A 17393-nucleotide genomic window follows, 5' to 3' on the forward strand; every position below is an offset into this window, starting at 1 on the left:
AGTCACTGAAATTCACTTGGTAATGAGACAGAGACTGAAACACCTATGAAAGTTATTGATAGAATAATTTCAAACACTGATAATCCAGTTTTCATAATACTCACAACTGGAAAGGTATGTGTTTGAATAAGGACTGTTGGCATTAATTTATTATGTATCCCTTATTTATATATCTATATTTCTGATCTATTTACAGGTTACACTCTAAGTGTATAATTCATAAAGAGTCTGATTAATGTATGCATAATGACTATTTCTAATCTTTCTTCTCAAATCAGTCCATACTCTCTGCATTCTATACAATACTTATTCTTGTCATTTCTTGAATTTACATCATTCAACATAACTTTAAAAAATAAACTTATTATTATTGTTCTAAAAGTTCAAGTTAATGCCTTTCTGAGGAGGACCATCACCACACCATACTTGAAATTTCTGTTACAAACTCAGGTCACAATGCCTTCCTTTGCATGCAATACTAAAAAGATCACTGTTCTTTTGCTGGTTTTCTACACTAAAAATTTTTAGCTGGCTACTGCTATCACTTTGAAGTCACTTACCCCCTTACTGCTTTCTAGCTTTGCCACTAAAAATACTAGTAATAAAAACATTCGTTGGTATTTATACTGGATTTTATTTCCCCAACCAATTATCTTAAATGAAAAGTAAGTACAAGATATTGCATACAAGTAACAATTCTAACCATAACAACTCTAAATACTTTTCCAATCACACAGATAGACCTGTTGAATATACAATCAATACAAAAACTTTTACAGTGTGTTATATTTATATGCAATGAAACTGAGAAAGTAATAAATACACATGGCTTCAACAAAAAAGGCCAAGTCCTGTAGGCTGCTCTTCATAAAGCAGGAGCTTTCACCACACTCCTAATAAGCTTCTAGTACACTTAAGCCAATAGCAGAGGACAGGCACAAAATGTTTGTTTCCTGCAGAATGAAGACTCCCTGCTGAGAGACACCACTCTTCCTTGATATTTCTTTGAAGGAAGGCTTTGATTTACAGAAAGAAAAGCAGCTAGGAAGAAAAAAGGTCTGCTACAACCACATGTTCATGTTTGTGGAAGCAGTTATCCTGTTTTAATCTCTTTTCAACTAACAGCCCAGAAGTGAAACTATTCAGAACATTTAGAGTAAAATACTCTTCTTAGCAATAAATATTACTGTTCAATACATACACACACACAAACATGCCCCACAGTATAATTACACTACTTTGCATTAAGGCACTAGAGAAGATAAATACAATCAAAAGAAAAATATATACCCTTTAAAGAAAGATCATCAATAGTCTAGGCAGAAAAGACTATATGATATGAACAAAGACTAGATCTCACCAGAAAGGGATGGGGAGTTCCCTCCCCAGAAAATTAAGACAACCACATAAGGAATAGCAAGTTGTTCCAAAAAAAAGGGAAGTGACAGAAAGCATACAAAGGGAGATTATAAGTATGGAGGTGTGTTTAATTTTGACTAGCTTTTGCATTTGGGAAAAATAACTAACTACACTATTAAAAAGGAGGGGGGAAAAAAGAGCTTGTTAAGATATAGTGCAAGTACTCCTAACAGAGTAATTTAGAAGTGTGGGACTTCTTCTATGGAAGGAATTCAAATAAACCTCTTCACTCCTAAGCGTAACTGGCAGAATAGAAAACTAAAAATGGATCATATTAAGAAGCAGAGGAAAACACTTCTTACAAAGTCCAGTCAGTATCTTCTGTCTTTCAACATCAACTTATTATAATGGTCTTCTTTTTCTGGTACTACCTGAATAGTTGAAACTAAAGGTAACACACCATTTAGTAAGCATATCTCCACAAAAAAGTAGTCCAGAACATATAAAGAATGGTCACTGTCATGCACTATTATGTATCAATGTATATTTCTCAATATTTGTAAGCAGAACAGTATGAAATTGAAGAAATAATGAGGGGAATCACACAGAATCACAATGAATATTCTAAGTTGGAAGAGACTCACAAGGATCATTAAGTCCAACTCTTATGTGAATTGCCCATACAGGGATCAAACCCATAGCACTGGTGTTATTAGCACTGTGCTTTAAACCCAAAAACTAAACCCAAAACTAAACCAGACAACAGAAAAAAAAAAAAAAAAAAAAAACAAAGGGAAGATCCTACAACCATGCTTCTTCAAGATTTGGAGGATTTATCACAAAGTGTGTGGCTGTGCCTCTTACATACATTTGCCCTGCACAATTACAAAAGTACAAGTCCAGAAAGTGATTTCTAAGTCTCAATGTACTTCCCCTTTTTATGAGGAGAGATCTCGATGGCAAGGACAGAGGCAAGTCTGAATAAAAACTCTTTTCACCACAGCCCTGAAACGAAGCACTAGGAAAAATATTCATTGTGTTAGAAACCATTAATCTAGGTCAACGATGAGACTGTCATCTGCAAAAAAGGAATTTCCTAGTTCCCGCACAACAATCTGTTCATACATTTTGCATGAGAGAATCAAAGTCTATACAAGCAGTGCTCAGAATGTTATCTGCTTTTCTTTCAGAAAAGCATTCCACTCATCACCAGGCTACAGAAATATTGTCCTTCTAATTTATACTGGCTTGGCTCGGAATACTTTGTTCCTGGATGAGTATCTTAGTTCACCATTGGAGAGATGATGTCCTTCCTCCTATAAATCTTAGAAAAATAATTATATAGGGGCTGGGTCACTCTTGCCTGAAGCAAAATGGAGATAAAGCCACTGAAATGAATTTATTGAAGGTGAAGAAAGTGGAGAATGCTAAGTTCCCAGGCTGTGATTCTGAAAGAAAATAGACATAATCTTGATCACACACGGTAACATGCTTTGTACCTATGGCTGCTTGGGTGTATTGCCATCCTCTGAGCATGCGTAGCAAACGGAGGCCATAGAAAAAGGAACACTCAGTCCAGGAATCAAAAAACAGACTTAGGCATGAGACAGTCCACGAGGTGCCCAACTCTGCCAAACTGGCAACCAGTACAAACAGCAGAATGTTAAGCATCTACCTATTTTTTTCATCAGAAGTTTATATGCCCTTGGCTCTTCAGATTCCTAATGAGAGGGAATACTTTAAGTGATGATTTTCTGGAAAAGGGACATCCCACCCTCCAAAGTATTTCTGATATTGGTCTGCACTGTGCAGCATAATTACAAAATATGCTGTATAACAATATTATTCAGATCAATGAGAAAAAACTTTCAAAGCTTTTCTCTAACAGTTTGACTCTGTAAACAGGATCACACTATTTCTGAAAATAAAATTATTGCATCCGTGTTAGAAATACTGCTGTTGTCACCTCAGAAAACTGTTTTTAGAAGCCAAAATTCCATCAGAAATATTTCAAGCTTTCAACCAAGCTTTGTCATAAAACTCTGATTATCAGATTTATCACAGTATGCCGCCAGCTTGTGCTAAAATATTAATTGCAATATCCATCTTATCTACAAATTTAACATGGTTTTTTCTATTCTTAGGAATCATACTGAAAATAAATTTTTGTTACTACTATTGCCTTTCACAGGTGAAAATACATAAAGTATTATATGGTTTAAATGGAAATAAATGAGATGTCAACCGCAATATTACAAATATTTACTATATAAGTCCCATCTTGCTAGGCCATTTAAGTGGGTTTTGGCCTAGGAGCCCCATGTGGCTGTCAAATAGTTTGATGTAGCTTCCAGCAGTATCTCCACCCTGTGCATCTGCTATGCACTTTACATCTTCTGCTTTTAGAGATGCTGTACACTTCCATCCTGGCCTAGTAAATTAAAGCGTCTCAAGGAAAGATTAAATCTCTACTAGATTTGTACATGCAGACATACAGACACACATAGGTATAAGATAAATTTACAGTCAAAATTTTCTATGTTGGCATCTATCACAGACTCAAAATTACAAAAACACCAGCCCTAAGAGAGAGAGATGCTCTTACATGTTACTTATCAAAAGATCAAGATGCTAATACCCACAGAGGATAAACTATACAAGTACACGCTGCAGAAGGTTTCTCCTCCAGAGTGGTGCTATTTTTCGTTCCTCATTTTGCATGGGGCATCCTATGGTAAAGCAGAAACAGCCTTCCCCAACAATATTTCCAGAGAAACAGAGGCTTTTTCCTGACTATTTCTCTTAGAGTACAGGGTGCAAGCAGACCAACAAAAACAACGCTTCTTTCCTACAGGGATTAAAGAATAGTGCTAACTGGTAGCAAGGAATGAGGAACTCCTGTATTTGCCAATAGAGATGTGTAACAAGTAAACACCTTCTCCCTGCCTCAGAAGGACTTGCACACTTCAATAACAAATATTTTATGCTGTCTACACCTTTACTAACCAGGAAAATTGTTAAGCGTTACTTTAATATCACTTCAGCTAAAAACTGTAGTTACTGCATTGAACTGTGATGCTACATATTGTACAAACACTAGAAGAGAAAGGAGTAATGAAAATTCCAAACAAACCTAGAAGAGATGTATAGAGATGTATATCCATACAAAAGCTACATGTACATAGATAGCCAAGTACTTGGAATTCCAACACCGAAACTCCACTGATCAGCATGCTTGAATGTCTTAAACCAGAAGGTTTCCTTTCTGGGGCAAGCAGAGCAACATGAAATTGTTTAAAAATAGAGTCACAGACACTGCCCTGCTTTGAAGCCATGTATTTATCTCAACCATGAACTAAAAATGACCTTTTAAAGGGGAGTTAAGAAGGAATGAAAAGGAGATTTGCAAGTGGATACATGGAACTCGGTTTAGACACATGAAAGAGGTCAGGGGCAGATAAACAGATGACATAGTAACAAAAAGTAATGGGTAAATACAAGAATACTGTTATATTTGTTGAGGTCAGAGAGGACAGAGGGTGTGACAAAGATATACTGACGGAGTAACACAAGAGTACAGAAACAAATCAGTTTTTGTGAACTCTTTCATCTTCTAAGAAAAAGTACATTTCCAATAATGATCTGTTTGATGGTTGAATGCCATTTATAAATACAGAAAATTAAGAAAGCAGTGCAATTATAGTCAAATTTAAATCATGCTGGAGACACAAAATGTGAGGAGATCGAAAAATTACACAAATTTAGAGATGGGTGGGTAGCCAAAGATGGTTTGTTTGTTATTTTAAGATGGTAAACACCATAATACAGCATATTTGACATCTAAACTGGAAATTACATTTTGGGAGAAGGAGGATCAATACATTGAATGGACAAAAAAATTTGATCATTCTTACGTAGAAACTCATTACGTTAAAAGTTAAAGTTCAAAGTCTCATTGCAGGTATCAAATTCCAGTAATGATCTCTCATATACAGTATCAACCCATAATTAATACTTATGATGCAACTGGCAATGTTGCTTATCAGCATCATACGGACACCGTTCATTTTATGGGCTCCAGCATCTATGTAATATTTATCTTCATCTACGTAAATATTATCTTCATAATTTTCTATATAAATTAGACGCACCATTAAGACTTTAACTGATTGCTATTTTAGTATATGCTTATACATATTCAATATGTTTTGAAATATTTTCATTTATGTAAATTTAATTTGTATATTTAACCAAAACCCCAAAACAGACATCTGTGGGCAGATTTTTGGCAGGAAATAATTAGCTTGCAGGGTAACACATTAGAAATAAACACACATAGAGCCAGCAAAGGTGAAGCTATCTTATTTAATAGTTTGCATGAAGGTGCATTTAAACCTAGTGTCTGCCATGAGGAAACTCAACACATCATCAAATGTGCCAGTGCATTCAACACATCATCAAACGTGCCACTGCATTATCAAAACTGGCCAACTAGATGAAGCCACAATTGAAAAATAACTACATTTATTATTCTTTCTATATAAAATTCTTTTCATTAATGCTCAGCAACACGCATTTGGCAGCTGAACTTTTTTTTTTTTAAGCAGCAGTTAACAATGCAATTCACAAAACAAAGATAAGCTCAATGGTTTCCAGGAAACTGAAAGATGAAAGAATGCAGAGAGAGTCAGACATGATTTCAAATGAAGAACAAGTGAACTAAGGTCAAACTAAAACCTAAAAGAAATTCAGCAAGAAACCAGATATATTTCAGTTGGATTGAAATTTCACAATGCACTTCAACAATGCATACAATACATTCTTTGGTATATTAATTCACTGGGGACAATTTTTTTTCAAAATAAAGGAGGAACTCAGATTCCAAAGCCCTTAGTTTCATTAATTCAAGCAGAATACTTAGCAGATTTTCTGGGTTTATATTGCATGTAAAGTAGGTTAAAGTTTTATCTTCCAGCTTTGTTTTGTGAGTTCACCCCCAGACTTAGGCGAAACTAAGAAGTCTTACAGCATACGTGAGGTAAACTGCAGTGGAAGAATCCATAAATGTTATAATTTCAGAAGCAAGCACCTACTAAATAAAAATATGATGAATGTATTCCTCCGCCTTGAAGAGATCAGAGTAAAACTACCATTACATGAATAAATTTGAATAATTCATTTTGCAGTAGTGAAGAAACACAGCATTCCACCATACACACAAAAAAATGCTAAGTAAGTTACCTTTATACCTATAATGTAAGTTATTCCCCAACACACAGAGCTAAATTCTGCTTAGTTAAACTCTCCACAATTTCCACATAGGAAGCAAAAACAAAAACAAAAAAATATTTTGTGTGAGGGATTTTTTTAAAGTACACTTAACATAAGTTCTCTCTCAGACATTAAATTTGTAAAATACTGTATTTTACATACTCAAGCCCAGTATAACCATGCATTCAGAAACAGAATTCCAAACTGCTGACAAATCACCTTCTCTACTTGGAGCAGAGAATTTATTTATAATTTTACACAGCAAATTATAGTGACTTAGGAAAGAGTAAAGGAGAAATTGAAATGCAGTGCAAATTTTAAAAACGTGGATTTTAAATAGACAATTTTAAAGAAAGCTAGAAGAATAACAATGTTAAAAGTTGCACAGCTGGACTCTTGCCAAAAGTGAGAGGCAACCTCTCACAACCTGTATTTTATAATACAGGAATGACAACTTTTTTTATCAGTCAAAATATTCCCTAGAACCATGCCTATGCATTCCTTCTCCGACATACAGCGAAGAGTGCCACCTATTGAATAAAAAACAGTATTTCCAGAAATCATTAAATTATTCTGGAGACATGCCATCTGTGTACTCCCTTCATCAACCCAAGCATTCAGTTTCGCTTTTCATCATGTAGTTTCCCGGCGGACAGCAGTTTTGACAAAATATAACTTTGCTATAGAAACAAGGTACCACATCAACACTGCATAACTTATCTGATTTAAAAAAAAAAATATTCAATTATGTGTACTGCATTTAAAAAAAAAAAAAAGTCTCTTTTAAGCCTGTTCTTTGTCCACACAAAAAGTGTACATTTTTTTATATGTTTTACTGTACTGCATTAGAAGGAAAAAACTACTTTCTTTCAGACTTGAACACTTTATTTGCACTGACAACCAAAGTATCTTGCAAATGACCTAAAATAAATATTTCATATCCATATACCATGATCTCAGTAATACTACAGAGCAACTACTAAGAAGACACAGTGTGCCCTCCTGAAGAAGCCTTACCAGGTGTTGCATAGCACACAGCAACGCTAGTCTGGCCATGAGTTACACATTGGTACAGGTGACATTCTATACTTATAAACACTGTAAACTATCATTACAGTCTATCAATTTAGAGTTTTAAATACACACAATCTAGTCAAGGAAAAATGTGCGGTATGTTGCAAGAGTCTGCTGTAATATGATACCAAACAGAACTGCTATAACCCAATCAAGACTTGGAACTGACCCATTTATATACAAAACATTTGAATGAGTCAGCAGCCCACTGCATTTCCCAGGCTGCTGTACACTATCATACAATTCCCAGACGCACTTCCTCAGATTGTGCTTGCCTCATGAACAAGGTCAGTAGTGACAAAAAGAGATATAAAGGTCAATGGCTAGGAAAATATTACAATATACAGACTTATTTTATCTATTTACCCATTAACCTATTCAATATACTGAAGTTCACAGAATTCCTCTATTTATTTGTCTCCCATCTTTTAACTGTTTAGTATAACAGAGCATGTATTAAAACGAATTTCTTCTATTGTTTTGGTCTGTGAACAGAAAAGAACTAAATATGCTGCCTCTCTGTAGTCATACACAGACAAGTGAACAGCCTCTAAAACAATCACTGTTTCCTTGTCTGAAGTCTTTGTTTCCATACTTCATATATACTCCAGCACTGCCAGAATAAACGTTGCTTATGTAGAGTGGCTGAAGTTTTTGCAATGATAGCAACAGTGCTATCAGTAATTGAGATTATACCACTGCAGTTATGCTGCTACCTGAATAACAAAGCTTTTGATCTGCACTGGGGATCCCTTTCTGAGAGTGATAAAGATAAATGGAACAGTACTTGTCCCAACTCTGATTATTGCAGAGAGTAAACATACTGCTGAATAAATAGACCTCCACAATCCAAAAGTAAGATAGATGGATTTTTGATCTGACACTACAAACTCACATATTTATGTTTTTATGACTACATGAAAAACACTAAAATCAGTTACACACAAGAAACAAATTTCTACAATGCACAACCACTAAAAAATACAATTTTTACTTCAATATAGTGATAATAAAGAAAGATTACCACAATAACTTGATGTATACAACATTTCCATCAGACCCGGTCCTTCAAAGAACACTGAAGTATATGAGACATTAAAAAATTCTTTTAGGATATATTTATATATTACTGTTTATGCTATCCACCTCTGGGGAGGAAGAGAGGATAATAGGATCTTTCCCTTTGAAAGACACTACGTTAATGGTAAGCACACATTACAACTAAAAAATATATTTTCCAGATTAAAAAAAATTATTTGAAACTTTGCTTGCATATTTCTTTGGGGATTCCTCCAGAAATTTACATAAGGTTGCAAATATTTTACTTTAGGACAGGTAGAAAGATAAACTCAAAAGTTTTCAGACTGAGGGAAGAAAAATCCAACAAAAATAGGACACTTACAAGATTTCTCTCTAGGGATTCCAGTTGGTGATCTATTTCTTTCAGACGATTCTGTTGATCACGTTTTTCCTTATTGTCCCGGAGAACCTTTTCACCTGGAACTGTTTCTAGGCTTCTGTTGGCATAAACCAGAGACTCCTGACAAAAGAATAGATAGAAGTTAAGCATATGACTTTATACTGTTTCATAGCCAGATGGGTTTTGTTCTGATTTCTATTAGGAAACACCAAAATCTGTCAATGTCAAATTCTGCAAATGCTTAATTTTCATTACACACATTTTCAAATGCAATAGCTAAACATCAGGCTAGATGTATTAGAGTAAAAGAATTCTTCCCCTTTGCATTTTAAGAGGAATTCTGTAGTCTCCAGAGCTAATACTTTGATGCTTAATTTCTACCATAACAATAAAAATGCACTGAGACCAGGGGAAACAGAATGACTGGTTCAAATCTTGCTGTTATTAACCATACTGGGACCAGAATTAAGCCAGAAAGGAAAGGAAGAATTGAGCTGAAATTACAATAGCTTTTGTTTATTAGATACCATGGTAAATGAGAAATAACCCTCTCTCTCTAAGTTGTAGTTAGTTGCCCAACCATTATTAAAGATTCAGGTTACACACTCTCACATCCTTCTGTAGTTTTGAATTGGATCCTGAAGTCCCAAATACATTCAAGGTTCACTATTACATGTAACTTGGTTCATTAAGAACGACAAGTATTGACAAAACTGCAGTTATGTTGTGACTGGAAAAAACAGAGCTTTCTCTTGCAAACCGAAGATTCTGTAGAAGAATTCAAGGGATCCAAACAACAACAGAGGAGAAAAAAAACCAAGCAAAAAACCCTCCGCCCACCTTGATAGCCAATTCAATCCAAAGAACAATAAGCAGCCATATAATAAAAACATACTCTATCTATTCTTATTTTCAGAAGTAGCTCATGGAAGCTTAATAGACACACACAAGGAAAATAATTCCAAGTAGCACGTTTAATTGGAAAGAAAAACAACCCTCCCAATTCAACATTCAACACAAAATTTCTCAACTACAATATACAAAAAACTCATATCTGTAAACAACTTCTAAACATCAAGCAAATCTACGAGTTCTGACATTTAAATCAAACTAGGAGTTGCTTGAAAATAACACAGTACAAATCTTATATACAATCAGCAATAGTTGGCAGTACTCCAACGACTGAAAATTTTCCCATAACAGACAGTCACATTTTCTGTTTCATTCTGTATTGCTTTCATAAATATTCCTAACAACCTATTTGAATATTTGACCACTATGGAACATCAAGTTGCAGCTTTCACAGAGGCAGCTGTTACAGTTTCATTTCTCTCATCCCTGAATAGTAACAGATCAGAATTCACACAACATGAGTAAAGTTAAGGATTTTCTCACATAGTAATATTTTTGGTTTTTTCTCAAGATACCATAAAATAAATTTAGAAAGTATTACATCAAGGTAAACATTTTATTATGAATCTTTCAGATACTTCAAATACTTCAATACTTCATTACTTTATGTTTCAATTATACAGCAAGTGTATATAGTGAAAGTCCATTTGAGATTACCTCATACAATTTTTAGATCTGTAGAAAATAAAACTGTTAAATATGTTTACACAAGATATAACAAAAGTGCTTAGCAACAAAGCTGTAACATAATGCAAAAGAGTATTTGAAATGTCTAAAATTATTCATTGCATTCCCTTTTCTCCAAAATTCTATAAGTAAATAATAACAAAATCCCTCTTAATGAAATATATTAGTGTCATACAATCTTCCTGAGACATAAAACTGGCTGATCAGTTTATCAACCTGCTTCTAACCATGCCCTGAAACAGATACATCCATTTGCTTTGGTAAAGTACAGGCAAAGGGCATAGGCTACCAAAGAGTTCAGTAACTGAAAAATTAGTGTATCTTCTAAAGTTTGTAATACTTTAGAGTACTTATTTAAACTGTTAACTATTGCCTATTTTCATAACTGAAAAAGGGAATATTTTTCGGATAAAAAATCCCAAACACGTATCAAAGAACTCAAGGTAATACTACACTGATTACCTTATCTTTTAAGACAACAAAGCAAACAGAAATTATTGGGTTTTTAACAATTAATGCCATTTATTAAATATTTCAGAGTCACAGGACAATGCCTATATCCTGTCAAAGTATCCATCAGTGTCAGAAAGCAGATCTCTCACTGAGACAGTGGTGATTGTTTCCATTTTGAAAGCTGCATCTAGTGCAACTCTTGGAAGAAAAGAACGTGCAGCTTTATAATAGCAACTCTAAGCTAATCTGTTTTAATTACTTCTAAAATTCGAAATGAAAATCCCTTTTATATACTGCAAAACAAAGTTGAAGGGCAACTGTTTTTCACAAATGAAAGGTAACTTACGGAATTAACTACCTCTTTTTGGTTGTTAGGTTTAGTATTATTCCAAAAAAAATACTGTTCAATCAGCATACACCTAAATGCCAGTTTCTATTCAAATACTTCTGAGCTGTTACCTGAAAGGAAGCAACAACAACCACTTGAACAAACAGTCCCAAACAGTGAGTTCATTATCACAGGCAGCTGCATTAACTTCAAGACGATGTCTCGTAACACTGAACACAATTGTGTTCAGGCAATCACTGGCATGCTCAGTTAGTTACTGAAGTTACTGAAGTTACTGGGTAACAACTGCATTTGTGTTAGACATTACCAACTAGAGGGAGGTGCTCTTTCACACATTAAATCCCAGCTGGTAAATGATCAACATCAAAATGTGACTCCTCTGGAACTGACCTACAGAAAATACCACTAGAGGTAAAACAAAACCTCACATTCAGAAAGAAGTCAATACAAAAATTACATTGAAGTGACCTTAGAAAAAAAGGGGGAAAAAAACCCACAGGTATTTTAGCCTTTTGAATAAATGTTTCTCATACGCTTGTAACTGCCTCTGGTATACCAGTTCTGGCCATAGAATGTAAATAATAAAGAAATAAACAATAAGAATTAAGTTTTTTATTTTATGCCTGTGATGTTTTTAGTCTAGGCCTTTTTGGTGATCAGTTTGTAACTAAGGAAGTAGTCAAGTACTCAGTATTCCATACAATTTTTACGTAAACCAGAGTATAAATAAATCGGAGATTAGAGACCTCGCTCTCTTCTCTTCCGGCGAGGTTTGGGAACAGTGGGTCCCTGTGTTGGTCTCGCTTATCTAAGGCTGAGGCCTGCAGAGTCCACCGTCCTACCACGTGGAGGTTTGGAGAGTGCTGGCTGTGACTGCCGATCCTGCTGTTCTAAGGGGCGTGGTGAGATCTGTTTTGTTAGTTATTAGTATAGTTCTTGAGTTTGATCTAGTATACCTGTTCGGTGTCCCTTTTGTTCCCTTTCGTCCCCTTTTTTTCCCTTTCCCTATCCCTTCGGGAGGGTAGATCCCCTTTTACTGAGTATATAGCATCTTAACTGTACATAACTGTAATTTACGTAAATATAGATATATTTTTACATAAGCAACTTGACTTTGGGTTCTTTAATTTTTATAGTTTCTTTTCCTTTAACCTAAGGGAAGAAAGGAGGGGGGAAGGGGGCTGCTGTCATAACTTTCGGGCATTTGGCAGGAAGCCAGGTCCAAACCGTCACAATGCCCCATTATAGTAGAGGCAACACTACTGGGGTATGGGATAGACTGGAGTCTTCTAAGTACAAAATTCAAACAATCGCTTCTCAATGCTAAGACCTAGATTCTTAATCATCATGGGTTCTTAATATTGCTGCCAAGGGAAAAAGACGAAGGCCACTAAAAACAAGGGGCATACGATTCCAATCTATTTTCTACAGTCATTGCTTTATCTTTATGACCATAAGTGAAGAGGCACTTTTAGAATCCTGAGATAAGAAGAAACCTAATTCTTATTCCCAAAGATGAACTGAGATGAACAAAGATGAACCACTGAGACCCTCATGCAGCTGAAAATGTCTGTTACCAATTCCTGAACATGAAATTTCTTAGAAGTGTGGAATCAATAAGTGCTAAAAACAAGACAGTCCTTGAATTATATACCACTCAAAATAGCAACAAATTTCCACTGCTTTTCCGCAGTCAAAATTTTTCACTTCATTCCTTAACACATATACTGGGAGAACAAATAGAAGATACTAAAGAAAAATGCCAAAGATACAAATACAGACAGACATATGGTGTACTGATCTCAACACACACTTAAAATCTGCAGCATAAGCTCTGCTCAGCAACCTACCTGATAAATCTGGCTTGGAGCTTTTGAGTAAGGGCTGGAAATTGCAGAAAAATCCCCATCAGATAGTAGTGCTTGAAGCTTAATGTCTATTTCATTTAGGAGATGAAATTCTGTCGGTTCAGGTGTGTACCCTTCTCCTGGGGCTAGCCAGACAGATACATTCTCCTATTGAAAAGTACAGAAAATACTTAAACCTCATACCCAAAGGAAAAAGACTTTAAAAGCAGTTAGTTAGTGGCACATCAAGTGTGTTTATTTTTCAAATGAATATATTTAAGAGTAAAATGTACATTTTCACCCATCTCAGTATTAGCTGAAATCTCCCAAATATTCATGTATTTGTTCAACATGGCAGACTCAGCTCCCTTTTGAAGGAATAATTGCTTGTTATGGTCTAACTTGCACAAACATCTTGCTGTTCAGTGCTGCACAGTAAGCATCACTTTCTGATGCCACTGACATGAAAATCAATTTAGAAGTGTTTGCAAGATATTGCAGAGGATAGAGACAAAGAAAAATGTCCAGCAGATGTAAGACCCACCAGTCCTAAAAGAGAAAACACAAAGAACATGTTATAAGCTCACATTTTCAATGCTAATATTGAAGTGGAAAAGCACAGCCTTCAGACACTGCACTAGGAGCTTCCTCAACATCATCCTAAATCACTTCTGTTGTCAAGTATTTCAGCACTCCTTGCTTGCATGCCTATTATTTTACAAACTAAGTACAAGAACAGTACAGAGAGCAAACCACATAACTGAAACAGGAAGGTGTTTTTTGTTTTTAAAAAAGACAAATGGAAGTCCACAGGCACGATGAGATGTTCTTATCTACACCAAACACGTCTTCTCGAAAAATCCCAATAAACTTGTATCTCAAAGTCTGGTGGCAAATGCAGAGACACATCTGTTCTGCTACATATTCAAACACACCTGCACAGCAGCACCTTAGAAGTCCAAATAAAGTGTAACATAATACCCTACTGTTGTCCTCTGAAGGAAGTGGAAGCAACAGACCCCTGTGCAAGTCAAAGAAGGAAATAAAATCAGCAGCTATGTCTAATAAGCAAACTACTTTCCATCTGATAAAGGAGTCAAAAAGAGAGAAAGCCTGACCAAAACTAGTCTTGGAATGGAACTGCAGAGGTTGATGCTATGGCAGAAATCACTCAGAGCCAAATTTCAGAGGGAGGGTATGAGATGTAACGTGACACTTGCAGCATATCACCAAAGAAGGAAACATAGCATCCATAGGAAATCAAAGGAACTGCTCTGAGGTGAGTAGCTGCCATCCTTCTAGAGGCCCTGAAAGACTGGGAGAGGCAGAAAGCAGAGAATTCTTGTTCCCGAACGTGGTTTACTTGACGTTTTCCTCTTGATAGCAGTAACACCTGAATAAAAAATATGAATATATAACCCTATTACAGACAGTTGCATAATGTGTGTGACCTTGGCCCACTTAACCCAAGCAAATGAGCTCATATTCACAGATGGATATAGGTTCTCCACAGGAACTTGGCACTCCCGCCTCAGCACTCAGGGAAGGAAGTATGCACAACCACCATTCACCGGGCATGACAGTAGCAGATTACATCTCTGTCCTGACCACAGTGAAACAGCAGATAAAACCTTAAAAGAGCAGGGATGTGGGGAAGGATATGAGTGTATTGCTGATTTCCTTTCTTTTTCCTACCCAGAATAAGGGAAGCACCTAAGACTCTAACATCTGTTTTGCAAGGATTTCATGTCCACTATTCCATTACAGCTTCCAGATTAGTCCTTTGGCCATTCAAGCAGTTGCATGCATACAACAGGAGGAAATACCAGCTTCCAATTACAATACCACTGCTATGAGGTCATTTGTGGTTCATTCCCATTACCCTAACGCATACTAGTTTCAAAAAGAAAAAGGCATACTCCAAACACCTGTCTTAAATTGCCTCCATAATAAATCAGAAAAAAAAAAAAAAGTCAAGAGAGAGGCATGCTTTCTGTGAAAAAAAATCAGTTCTAATACTTTCTCATGCAAATATGATGAGACACAATCAGTAAGCCTGACCAGACCCAACCTGATTCCAAAACAGCTACTCAGAAATGTCTTAGACGCTTCCCAGCTTTCTGCAAACATCTGTTCAGGTGGAACAGTGACCATCAAAACATAACTATCCAACGTGGTTCTACATTCATGTCACATTAACCACCCCTCTGATCTTCAATCAGAGAATGAAGATCACAGCGCAAAAACACAGAAATTACTCTACAGGAGTCTATTAAGATGCAACTGGACTCATTAGCTACAGCTCAGTGCCTATATTCCACGCTCCAAATATCCAAATTACTCCAGTAGTCACTTTACTCTAGGGTGAAATGGACTCACACATTCTCTTTTGTATTTTTAAGATGGCTTTGCTTGGAAAATAAGCTTCTGTCCTGTCAATGTTTCCTGTGTGTTAACTCAGAACAATACTTTTGTAACAGCACAGTCAGTGCTTACTGTGGAACATCTGAAACAAATTATACCCCTGCAGCTTCAGCTTTGCCAATTAGATTAGCATGAATATGTACTTGTAAAATATTTTAAAAACTCATGAAACACCTTTTCAAAAAGTGAGAAGTACTGTTTGGATATCTGACATATTTAGTAGTATGAGTCACATCTGCCTTGACTGAAAGCCTCCAAAACAATACTTTAGCCTGTGTGATTGCACCAGCTTTTTAGCAGTCAGAACAAAATAAGATGAAAAAGACCATCAGCTGGACAATTACCTGGGCCAGCTTGAAGCTGTCTAGATTACTCACTAGCTGATAATTTCCTCATGATCTTTGTTACAAAGCAGCCACAGGAAATGCCTCATCCATAATAAAATTGAAACGTAGGAGAGGAAGAACCACCAGACTAGACAGGTTTAAGTAACTATTATCCTTTCTTTTATTCCACTTTGATAGTAGAGTCAGGAGCATTTTTCTTTGAAGAGATAATCTAGTTTAGATTAGAGTAACCCAAAAAATTACCATTCTTGTCCATGGAACAAAGAATTTACAGCAACAACACACGTCCTGTGAGGCAATTTAGTTAATAGCTGATATTAATAGTAAAATCTCTTAGATACATGCCAACACGATAGTGACATGTGCCAAATACAAAATGTGGGTAAAGGTTACACTTTCCCTTGCCTTGATGCTTTGAGAATTGGTGCAAAAAAAGGTACATATTGTTAGTCAGAATTTGCATTAGCTGTTCTGCATAAACGTCTCTGAATTTTGTGAAGGACACCAGCTTAAAGAAAAAGAAAACTTAATAACTACACATTTTGAGAGAATACTTTCGCAATCAGAAAAATAAATTATACAAAAAAGGTCACTATTCCATAGGTCAGAAAGTATGTTTACTAACAGAAGGCTGTTTAAAACATCTTCCGATTTTTAAATGCTGACGTTTATCAAATGGAGAACCACCTCCTCAAACTGAAACATGTCCTTGATCAGGAAAGAATAGAACAGACAGCATCATTAATCAAACACTGACCTTTCCAACATGAGGGGAATAACAAAAACAAACCCCCCACAATCCTCTCCCTCCATTTTCTTCCTATTCCAAGTCAGGATGAAGTTTCAGCTGAACATTTTGTCACCCTTACATGGGTTTGCAATGCCAAGCCTGTTGCAAGCAGATCCAATAGAATACCTTCAATCTTTCCATAAATGCACAGATAAAGATTAAATAATGATCCAGCGAGCTCTAATTTTGTTCTCCTAATATGCAACAAACTAAAAGTACAATAAAAATCAACTCCCTAACCACAGATCAACATTAGACCAAAGAATTTCTATTGCATTTTTTAATGCTAAACTATGTCAGCTAAGTCAAATACCTCTGTGTAATATTATTAATTGATGAATATTTTACACAAATAAAAAATTCAATCTGCAAGCTCAGTGTTCATGTTCAAAAGAATTATATTAGCATCCTATGTAAAGTGAGGGAACAAATGTCAGGTAAACAGGAAGACTGCTGCAGT

The 17393-nt window shown here is 35.7% G+C and overlaps 1 protein-coding gene across 3 annotated transcripts in view; it reads right to left on the bottom strand.

The window, feature by feature from the left end:
* Nucleotides 1-17393, bottom strand: part of FSIP1 (fibrous sheath interacting protein 1) — a 90871-nt gene that overhangs the window by 59969 nt on the left and 13509 nt on the right. For all 3 annotated transcript variants that reach the window (XR_003572603.1, XM_027896198.1, XM_027896195.1), the window contains exons 10-11: nucleotides 13376-13540; nucleotides 9107-9244 (exon numbers count right to left, since the gene is read on the bottom strand). Coding sequence is in view for 2 of the 3 variants with exons in the window: in XM_027896198.1 (XP_027751999.1) it covers nucleotides 9107-9244; nucleotides 13376-13540 (303 nt within the window). In the remaining variant the exon portion in view is untranslated. The remainder of the gene's footprint in view (nucleotides 1-9106; nucleotides 9245-13375; nucleotides 13541-17393) is intronic.

This window comes from Empidonax traillii, unplaced genomic scaffold (genome assembly GCF_003031625.1).
Source record: "Empidonax traillii isolate 1590-97213 ecotype Southwest subspecies unplaced genomic scaffold, ASM303162v1 scaffold487:size479533, whole genome shotgun sequence".
Lineage (NCBI taxonomy): Eukaryota > Metazoa > Chordata > Aves > Passeriformes > Tyrannidae > Empidonax > Empidonax traillii.